Source organism: Spinacia oleracea, chromosome 5 (genome assembly GCF_020520425.1).
Source record: "Spinacia oleracea cultivar Varoflay chromosome 5, BTI_SOV_V1, whole genome shotgun sequence".
NCBI lineage: Eukaryota > Viridiplantae > Streptophyta > Magnoliopsida > Caryophyllales > Amaranthaceae > Spinacia > Spinacia oleracea.
The window spans coordinates 31,115,455-31,127,112 of NC_079491.1; the positions used below are offsets into that span (position 1 = coordinate 31,115,455).

General features: G+C 31.2%; 1 protein-coding gene across 11 annotated transcripts; it reads right to left on the reverse strand.

The window, feature by feature from the left end:
* Positions 1 to 8,017: 8,017 nt before the first annotated feature.
* Positions 8,018 to 11,136, reverse strand: LOC110794010 (cation/H(+) antiporter 17). Of its 11 annotated transcripts, none has more exons than XM_056828593.1 (5): positions 10,728 to 11,136; positions 9,460 to 9,769; positions 8,878 to 9,000; positions 8,668 to 8,763; positions 8,018 to 8,560 (listed from the first exon to the last, which is right to left on the reverse strand). In XM_056828593.1, the coding sequence occupies exons 2-4, from the start codon at positions 9,557 to 9,559 to the stop codon at positions 8,729 to 8,731; spliced, it is 258 nt and encodes an 85-aa protein (XP_056684571.1). In that variant the 5' UTR covers positions 9,560 to 9,769; positions 10,728 to 11,136; the 3' UTR covers positions 8,018 to 8,560; positions 8,668 to 8,728. The 11 variants fall into 11 exon arrangements, 10 of the variants coding, with proteins under 10 accessions (XP_056684571.1, XP_056684570.1, XP_056684568.1 ...); XM_056828592.1 differs by having other exon boundaries at positions 8,018 to 8,595; XM_056828590.1 differs by having other exon boundaries at positions 8,866 to 9,000.
* Positions 11,137 to 11,658: the final 522 nt, after the last annotated feature.

Sequence of the window (11,658 nt, forward strand, 5' to 3'; positions counted from 1 at the left end):
GAAGATGTATACTTTTGTGATATGTACCAAAGTTGTAATGGATACTCTTGAAGAGTACAAGCTATCTTCCAAAAGTTTTGTTTAGATTGTCTTGCCGTTATAATTGACACACCAGTTTGTGTCGTTATATCACATCATAATATGTTCAAATTATAGTATTCTATAATTACAGTGATCACTTTGAGAAGATAACCAGCAGTTATCGAATGAAATATTTTATATGATATTATATAGGCATGATGTGATAATCCAGGCCATCCGGGTTTAAGAACACCCGTTATGAGAATTTGAAAATTCTTATCAAATAAAATTTTACGTGCTGACACTCCCTCATATGTTGTATATATTCAAAGGCATGACAAAATGATGAGGTTGAGTTGTATTTGAATCGAATTATAATGAATCGATTGAGAAAATAAATACAAGAGATATTAATTATTTTGAAAAATTGTATAATGATAGGTGATTTGAAGTTTACCGTGATAGTAAGTGGCCTGAAGTTCACCAGAATGGTAGTAGGTGACTTGAAGATCACTAATAAGTTTACAAGTATTTTGTGATTGATTTAAGTATCATAAACAAACATCATAAATCTCTTGATCGGGGCAATCATACGTCAGTACGAAAAGAGAAAATATGAAGAAAAAACAACTGCATATTATATCTACTCCCCATAATCAATGTTGATCTCCAGAAGAGAACAAAAGTATGTAATATTTATCAAAATACACGTTGAAAAGTGTATTATTTAGTTGGTGAAATTTTTTATGCCCCATAACATATTGAAAATATTTTCCCAACTTAGGGGGAGACGAGCAAGAATAAGTTGGCAAAATTGAAAGATAATAAATTGATCCCCATATGAGTAAGTGTACATGTCAGCTTTATGTTCTCGAAGTATGTTTGGACATAAATATCTATGACTTGATTGTGTTAAATTGTTACATGTTCAAAGGCATAAAGGTGTATGATAGTCATAGTGCTCGATGTTACATATAGTAAGTGTTGAGAAATATATATCTTGCCAATATTTATTTAAATCTCTACACCTGAAGTGTAGATTATATATATGGTTCCAACATAGTGATTATATGAAAATGATGGCAAGATAATGCAGTTGATGATGTTATTGAAAAGAAAGAAAACACTAATATATAGTGTATGAAATACCCTTGAAGTGGTATAGATATCTGAACTATAATAGATGGCCCATGAGAAAAGATGAACGGTACCTATTGAATAAGTATTCAGATATCATTGATGAATAGCATGCGAAGTATATGTTGAAGAATTTTGATGATACCGGTAGATGATGGAACCGAATATAATGCATATGCGAGAAATAATGGGTTTTGAACAGGGGATCGTAAATCTATGTCTATTTCGACGTAGTCATAACTATAATGATTAAATGAGCTCATGGACCTGAAGTCCAACAAGATATGGATTCGAATATCCACACTGTACAGTGTTTTGCATTTTGAGTCTTACATTCATATACATCTGTAGTTAATATGTAAATGCATCATTCATCATACATTTAGTTTGTTTTGTGTTTTATCATGATTGATTTTCATTTATCAAGTTATATATGTTTCAAAATTATTATGATGTCATATATTAATATGCATCCAAAGAATGGTAAGACGGATCTGCAACTTTATGAATATTATAAGAGGAGTTTCTTACTCCAATGGACGAATAGTTGCGAAAGAAGTATATATATAATATTGATTTAATAGCATGTTATGAATCATGCAATAAGAAGAGTTCCTGAAGAACTTATACATGATGTTCTTACACATCTAGCCCTTTAAGTTTTACATATGAATGTCATAACATTGGTCAAATATTATCTAAACTCTTGAAGAGTGTTTTTGAACTGTCGTCTCAACCAGTAGTTTGAGTACTTGAGAATTATGAAATATACATATATATTTACGGAAGAATTCTTGTACAAATATGAGTTGATTCAAAATTTTAAGATAAGAGTATGTAATGTCCTTACATTGAGTTTATTTTATGGTCCAGAAGAACCATAAATTACATTATACCCTTAGTTGGACAGTGATATAATTATTTATCATGTATAATCATGAAAGTATGACTAGAGAAATTTTGATCAACATTGATGATTACTACTACTTATAACCTCCAGAAGAAGGTTTATATATGTCCAATATTTAAGGATACATTTGTAATATTATGTACAAGAAAATATATTTATTTCAGGTATTATTGTCAAAAGTCTGGTGATATAAATACTCACCTAGTGCATACAAGTGAACGTTTCAAAATACAGGATATGTTTTTACATGTGGTGGTACTGCCATTTCTTGGCGTTCCATGAAACAAACTATTGCAGATACTTCTTCTAACCATGCAGAAATTTTAGCTATCCACGAAGCTAGTCGTGAATGTATATGGTTAAGGTCTGTAATTCAACATATACGAGAAGATTGTGGCATATCCACAGGGAAAGAAGCTCAAACAGTTATGTATGAAGATAATGCAACATGTATTGCACAGCTCAAGGATGGATACATCAAAGGTGATAGAACAAAGCACATTTTACCAAAATTCTTCTTCACCCATGATCTGCAGAAGAATGGTGATGTACAGGTTCTGCAGATTCGTTCAAGTGAAAATTTGGCAGACCTATTTACCAAGGCGCTTCCAACTGCTACTTTCAAGAAATTAGTTTGCCAGATTGGATTGCCTCGTATCAAAGATCTCAAGTTATGTAATCATGAGGGGGAGTAGATGCGCGCTGCACTCTTTTTCCCTTAACCATGGTTTTTTCCCACTGGGTTTTCCTGGTAAGGTTTTTAATGAGGCAGCATCGTTCGCGCATTAGGAAATATTTTTTAAAAGAGAAATTTTATTTTTGTATAATGGACATCCAAGGGGGAGTGTTATGAAATATAATATGGATGCCCATTATACCCCCATTAGTATTTCCGGAATATTCTAGGGTTCAGTCAAACCCTAACTATTGTATCCTATATATACCCAGTATTATATGGAATAATGGACACAACCCTATTCTCTCTCTTATCTCTTTTGTTTATTCATAACAGTTCTAGTTTTTTGTTATCAATTTTCAAAGTTAACATAATTATTATAAGTATACTTATTTTTTAGTAATAATAATAAAATATTTATTATTTAAAAAAATTATTTCATAAATATTTCATTATCAACCGTTAATCATACTATAATTTTTTTTTTCCGTCAAAAAAATATAATTTTTTTAAAAAAAATTAAATTGTATTAATTAACTAAAATAATTAAAGTATGATTAACGGTAGATTATGATATGATTAATGACTACTTGGCCGAAATATGGGCTAATGTAGTAATTGACAACAATAACTAAACATCTAGGTAGTAATTGACAACTTTTAACAAGTTAGGTAGTAATTTGCGAAATCACTAAATAGTTAGGTAGTAATTTGCAAATTTTTCTAACTACATTAACAATGATGTATACAAATTACAAAACATTGTTAGATTTGTCTCAATAATCTACACTATTATTTAATCTCCAAGACAAAGCATGTCACGACGACATGTGTCACCTTCTCTAAATATGACAAGGTGCCACATCAACAATGACATATAGGGCTATGTAGGGTGTGCTTTTAACATTGATAAACAAAATGTTTTTCTGAACATTGGACCATCAAGAAGTATACTAGGAAGCTTACCATTCTTAACTACTCTGTAAGTATTAGTTATGCCTTTTAACTCTACTTAAATATATTTAAGTTGGATATGATTAGTGTGTATTTATACTATTTTTTCACACGTGTTATATTATTTGTTAATTTTTACAACATAGTGATTGCAAGAAAATGTAATTTTGTTACGATTATTGTATATGGTTTCGAATAATTACCACATCTTTAAGTTGTCCATTTTTCACATATAATAGAGCGTGTTTTTTCATTCATTAGTCGAAAATTATGTTAGCTATATGGATCATAACATATATACAAATACTAACAACCCAAAAAGGATTAAAAACACTATTACTAAAAAAGATATTTCGTACAGTGACAGATTTTGGACACTGCTAAAAGGGGGGCAGTAGAAGAATTAAGCAATATAGTGTGCAATATATACAATTATATACAAATTTTATAGGGAGTCGTAACTCAAAACACACTACAAAAATTTTCGCAACGATCCCACCCGAACAATATAGAACATCCGCCACTGACTACGTACAACACACCACGTTCAAATAAAATAAACGATTTTCGGATAGTTATATAAAAAAAGTCAAACTCGCATATCAACACGAGTAAACAGTGCATAAAAAATACTTCATATAGTAGTATTCAACGTTGTAATGTGGGGCATCGCCTGGGACAAGCACTAGTTGTCTTCTAAACCATCGTCGATCCTTTATAATCCATAGAAAAAAAACATAGATTATTTGGGATGAAATAACATTACAATGAGAATGAACATTGATTTTGCCTACATTTCTTCCAAATTAAATGTCTACTAGTATAGTACCCGTGCAATTGCACGGTAAAAATTTCAAATTTAAATTAAGTTCATTTACATTTTAAAATCTAAAAGGTCTTATTTTTAAAAAATATTAAAAAATATGCATATTGTAACAAATTAACAATAATAGAATTAAAAATAAATTGTTGTGCTCCGACATTTACAACATATGGCAACATCATAATATATTACACACTATTTCCATTATCATATTATACGCTCGATTTGTGTGCACTTTTTTTGTTAGAATCTTATTTTAAAAGTTGAAAACTTTTAAATTACAAACTAAATCGAAGTAGAAAACTTTAAAAGTAATTGAGGTTTATGTTTTTAAAGATACGGAATTTTTAAATACCATTTTGAACATATAATAATCTAAAATATAATTAATTTAGTATATAAGCATTAATAGATTATTTTACATGGTCAAAAAATATTTGTTAATATGTTATAATACTAATCACCAGAATATAAAACCTGAAAATAATATACGAATCATTTATGTATGCAATACACTCATTCTAGTGACAAAACAATAATTTAGGATTGGAGCTAGGTATATTATATACTACTATATGCTACATTTATCTTATTTTGCAATAGTAAAACATTGGATCTAAAAGTAAGGACTCTGTATAGGTTGTAAAACAAATATTTCAGTAGGTTTCAACCTTCCGTGTATTACCTCTTGAGAAATAATCAATATGTTCTTCCCTGACTAATATTAGAACAAATACAAATTTTAAAAAGGAACGAATTATATAAGAGACATAGGTATTATAATTTCAATCCTTGTTCATATATCCTTTGTTTTTTTCTTCATTGAATCGTATTTTGTTTTAGTTCATCCAATACTTTGATTCATCTCCAAAGGCTCCAATTTACTTAATCCAACAACCAAATAAGTAAATGTCTACATGTCTATCGCCATGAACAATAATATTGATAGTAAAATCTGAAAGTTTTTAAAGTCAGAAAAAAATGGCAAATTTGACTTATTAGTGGATTATGGATGCTCCGTAGTCTCCTTTAAAAGATTTTTAACTTTTAATTAACTCAAAGCGGTCCCAGGTTTAAATACTCACTTTTCTAGGCGGTCCTTAACTATAATTAACTCTAACCTTATTAAACATGTTATAGTTATAGTTGACACGCTCATATAATAACTAAAAGATTATAAGACTATGTTAAAAATATTAATTGTCGAATTTTTCATCGAGGCCATTTTTTCTCCAGAAGATAAACAAATTTATTATCGCAATACAGAGTACTTTTTTTTTTACGATAGTTCACTTTTAAGATTTTTAAAAGATAGAACTTCATACGTGGTATGTAGAAATTAAATATTTGATTTATTGACCAATACATGATATAAAAATGTGTTTCAAAAAACTTTTATGTGCTTTGCACATTTTTCAATTTTATCCTTTTCCTCCAAACGAAGGGTTAGATTAGAGAAATAAAAAATGCATATATATCCTAATATATAACATAACAAAATTGAGATAAAAATGCATTTTATAAGTTCTCCTTCTAAAAGTATATTTTCAATCTCAATGCACAATTCAGATGCAAATAATCTTTATATACATTTCCGCTATATACCCAATAAAATGGATTATCTAATCCAGTTTGTTCGACTCTAAGAGGTGCTAGAATGTTAAAATTTATCATTGGAATAATATATTAGTGTGTATAATGAATAACCGTGTATGATATATATCGTGTGTGATATATGGACATAATTATTGATTTTCACATGAAATTTTCCAAACGTACGTGGTTTAACGGACTGTTACAAAGGGTGCATTATATTGCATGTCACCTGTTGAAAACTTGAAACCATGACCCGTGTAATTTTTTTTCAATAAACCTAGGCCCTTAACAATATAATAGTCCCATATTAACCATTTTCCCTATACATTTCCGCTATACTACGCGAACAACTCGTCTTATAAGCTCTTAACAATAGGTCAATAGTCACATAGTAATCATTCAATAAATTTATTCGCATTGTATTTTCTCCTAAATAATAATATTTCTAGTCTTTCATTGAGATCTTTTTGCTACCATACTTATTTTATTAATTTCAATTTTATCATTTCATAATATAATTTGGTAATTATCTAGTTTTTCCAAAATATTGAAGTTTCAGTACAACAATTAATAACATACTTCGTATGATTTAGTCTAATGAATATATTAGAATTAATGCCACTTATAATAATGTATAATTTTCTATTTCCTTATTATGATTGTTTGGTTAATAATAAAATCAAGGTATTTAGTAGGAAATTACAAAGATTTTATTATCTATAGTTTTAGAATTTGGTATATTATCTGTAGGAATTTCATGCAATATTGAAGTTTACATAATTAAAACAATAAGAAGACAATGTTGTCATAAAAAAAAAGATTACATACTTCAATCCATTTATTTAGGAAAAGAAAAAAAAAGAGGGAAAGCTTTTATTGCGAGAGTTACATGTGTCATCTTAGGTATTAGGGGCTTCTGTTTTAGTATAGATATAGATTAATACTCCGTACTATTTATTATGGGCGATGTAATGGATTCTACGTGTAAAATTTAAACTAGGAAAAACAATCAAGTTAAAAAAAAAAAAAAAAGTGTTATAACGGAAGCAAGAAAGATAATTAAGAACATAAATAAAGAACAAAAAGATTTAACGTAGTCCACTACAATGTATTAGCCATGTCACAGGCAGAGGGTATGGAAGTTTTATTGATCTCGGGTTCACTACAACATATTAGATCAAAGAGGGCAAAAAAAATCGTCCTCTTTGATGTAAAACTCGCCCTTCTAGGCTATCAGGGCAATTTTTAGATCGCCCTCCCGTTGCCCTGTTAGGCTCGTCCTATTAGCTTTGCAGGGCAAACAAAAATTTTCGCCCTCTTTGAATGAAATCAAACAGGGCAATATTTTTCGCCCTCCTAGAATGAAATCAAAGAGGGCAATATTTTTCGCCCTCCTAAAATGAAATCAAATAGGGCAACATTTTTCGCCCTCCTAGAATGAAATCAAAGAGGGCAACATTTTTCGCCCTCTTTGATTAATAAATGAAAGGCAGCTGCGTTTTTCGCCCTTTTTGATTTATTGTGTGAAATGCAGATACTTTTGCCCTCTTTGATTGTTTGCTTTTTATATTTCTATTTTTTTAAAATGTTAGCCAATACATCAAATAATTTACCCACGTGGAATTCGAACCCACATCTTTGTGTATAATTTGCACAATGCTCTCCCGTTTGAGCTAATAGGTTAGTGCTACTTTGAGAAAAACTTAGTCAATGCAATCATCCTATTGAAGAAATGCTTATAGTAAACAAAACTAGGTAATAATTAGTTAATAACAAAATATATCGAAATTACAAGAATAATATAGCAGGATATATATGACATTGAGATATCTGTAGAATCTTGTTGCCAACTGCCAAGGAAATTCAAATCATGTAACTAGCACCAACTTAATTCAATTCATTCAAATCAGAAAAGTCTATTCTCGACTATATATATATATGTCAATTGTCAAACACAAACAATTCAATGCTAAAAGAGATCATATAATCTTTACAGTCAATTAAGGACGGACATTTATCTACGATGTCGATAATGTCAAACACTCTAACACAAAAGAGGTGCAGTATGTTCCAAAGGGCAACGACTAAGTTCATTAAGTGAACCTCCTAGGTCTGATTTTCTGGTCATCTTAGCTCCTCCACCATCATATAAACGCTACTAAGCCTAATTCAACTATGAAGGGAGCAACAAGGTCACCTACCATTACCAACAAGGTCAACTGTAAAGGGAGTAATAGCAGCAATCGTCTGTGGAGTCTACAAGGTGACCAGACTTGCTAAAGAATGTATGCACACCCATTGCAATGACCACAACTTCTAGCTTCTATCTCTCCCTATTTGAGACATTATGTTGCCTCCTCTGTTGGAAAACTTCAGTCCTATGCTTCTTGCTCTCCTGATAAACACCTGGTTTTTTACGGGTCGCATTAAAGTTGCGGTGAGACTGGTGAACAAGAAATGAAGTTGATATCTGTAGGCCTTCAGTTCCAAGATAATAAGAACACCAAAGTATCTGATAACAAGAACTAAATAGCTTAGCTAATGGTATACCTGATATAAAAAATTAGTTGATATCATCCAATACAAACTTCAGAAGGCTAGTGTTCATGATTTACTGGCTTCTTCCGAGCTCGCTTTTTCCTCTTTCTGGATCAGAAAATTGGTCAGTTAATGCAATTGATGATAATACATCAAATAAGTAGATTCTACAAGGGACTGTAAGAATACACATGCCAACAAAAGCTTGACCTTGGCTAACACCTTTAGAAATGGTCGCCCTGAGAACAAACGATGAACCAGTTCCCATAGCAAAGGGCAAACAAATGCCTGCAACAGCAATACTCATGGCTTTGTTCCCTGTTCTTCGTTTCTCACTTAACATATCTGTTGATTCAATGAAACAAGCATTTGCTAAACTAAACTGCATAATTAATTAGGGTCATCTTATCTTTTGGGCCATCAATATTTTTCAGGCGTCCAACAAACATATAATCAGGCTTCTTTTTATTACTTTTATCATCCTTCCCTAATTCAGATTTCATTATAAAAATGTCTAATCTAATTGTTCAGATTCTAAGCAATTGAGAAAACATGTATGAAATTAAGAATCAGAAAACATCACAGAGAAAAATACTAGGAATCAGAGAAAGAACTACACTATAACCCCAATCAGAGAAAATGTGTTTATCCACGTAGAAGGAGTATTATTTCCTGGACCAAGTTAAACGGAGTACCAATTTAGGGCCATAGGAGTATAGGACCTTAAAAGTTTGTTACGGCCTGAAAACTGTCTTTAGAGAACAAAAGAAATACAAATTGCAAGGGCAAATAATTGAATCTGACCTGAAACCGAAGGTGCAGAAAGAGCTTTAAGTGCTTCTTTCCGTGTTCGTTCATCTTTCGCAGTATCCAGCATCTTCACAATCTCTTCAGCTCTACCCATTTCTACAATCTTCAGCCTCCTTTCATCTACACATCTTGTTAATTGGTTTCCATAATGTAATTTCAGAGCCTATCAGTTCGTGAATTGCAAAGGGTTTTATAGGAGTAGCAAAGTAGCAGAAAACCACCAATAACAACTACATGACCAAGTAGCACATATCCACATCAATAATGCCCTGCACCTTTTTTCCCGAGACATATATCATCAGACCTGAAATGAAGATTTTATTAAGAGCAAATTGTAGTTGGGAACTCGGGACCTATGCAGACAACTAGCTTGAATTCCTGAATTTCGAGTAGAGGCTTATCAGTTGCTTCTATCCTTTTTCAAACAAGATGTAATCATAATCTCTCGATTCAGAGCTAGTACAAACTGCGTAAAATAAAATGAATGAATCTAGAGGATCTGGGAATGGATTTAGAGAGACATACATGTAAATCTTAATGCCATATATCGAGGAATATTGTATATACAACATGGATCAAAATAGAGATCCCACTGGTGGTCATGTTTCCAAACTCAAATAGGAAAATTCAAAGCATGCATCAGCTGCTGCTGGTGTAGACACCAACAGAACTCCTATAAAGCTCGTTCAAACTCACATTTTAACCGGTTATATCAGAAACACATCTTTGAAGAACTGTTACATAATTATATCAATACCGAGATAAACACCGGAAAGGTTGTTAACATCATATACAGTTTTCCTATTCAGAGTACTTAACTCAACAAAATCCCTCAGCATGATTTTAATAAGAATTTTGTTCGTTAACAATAGAAGTGAATTTTCAACAACAGTAGTAAAATCAGACATTGCTAAAGTGATAAAAACAAATCAGACAATCATCCAGACAATTTCAATAAAAAATTCAGACAATCCACACAAAAAATAGATAATCTCAATAAAATCAAATCAAAATGTCAAACTTAAATCATCCAAAACAATAAATAGCAGCCAAATTGTCCAAATTTCAACAACAAAAAACGCAATAAAGTAGGGAAAATAATGATGAATTAGCAAAAATTTCAACAACAAAAAACGCAATAAAGTAGGGCAAACAATGATGAATTAGCAAAAAAATCAAACACAATATGATAACAGTAATTTGCTTATACCAGTAACTAGCAAAAATTACGCAAAGAAAAAGTAGTTGAGCAAATATGATACCAGACGAACTTCAGATATGAGCAAATATGGGAGATTTTGATCAAATTTCAGGCGAACTCAAGCAAATTTTAGACGAACTCAACCAAATTTCAGACGAACTCAACCAAAACGCATAAAATTAGGGTTTATGAACAACGAAAGATGAAGAGGGAGAGAGAAAGATAAATGAGATATTTAGGGGAGAGAAGAGAAAGCCAAATTGAAGATTTAGGGAGAGAGAAAGCTAAATTGAAGATTGAGAGGGTTTTTATTTTTGGAAACAATGTCGAACAACTGTTGGTTTCCCAGGCGTTCCATCTGAAGTTTCAAGAAGGGGTAATTTTTTTTTTTAATTAAATTGATTAAAGAGGGCGAAAATTTACCAGTCGCCTTTTCTGTTATCATCAAAGAAGGCAAACACAGATATCGCCCTTTTTGTTTTTATCAAATCTTTAATTAAATTGATCTAGGAGGGCGAAAAATTGAAAATCATCCTTTCTATAAATTATCAAAGACGGCAAAGATCCATATCGCCCTCTTTATTTATTTTTATCAACGAGGACGATTTTTTTTTGCCCTATTTGATTTGTTCTACTAGGACGATTTTTCAGTTGCCCTCTTTTTTACAAAAAAGTCGCCCTCCTTGCTACTGATTCTTGTAGTGGTTGTACAGATTACATAATACAATTAGGTTATGACCTAAAGTGTTTATAGTTCTATCTAGAAACATGGGGAATAGACAAAAAATATAGGCCCAAGCAGATAACAGATACCCGTAAAGTTCGATGGTGAAATGGGAATTGACCAATTTAAGGCCAATTTTAACCATGTCCACATTGACTTGAATCCTCTAACAAATAACAAATGTACCAAATGCACTATAATAATGCCAGATGTACAAAAAAATGATCCTCTGCCTTAGATTTTGCCTTCAAAGAGCAATTAACAACTC

What these genes read in the sequence shown, in the direction of transcription:
- LOC110794010 (XM_056828586.1), bottom strand. Translation starts at nt 9,559, where the DNA reads ATGGGTAGAGCTGAAGAGATTGTGAAGATGCTGGATACTGCGAAAGAT. An exon ending in TTCTGCACCTTCGGTTTCAG is followed by an intron (nt 9,001 to 9,459) that starts GTCAGATTCAAT and finishes TTGAATCAACAG; the next exon opens with ATATGTTAAGTGAGAAACGA.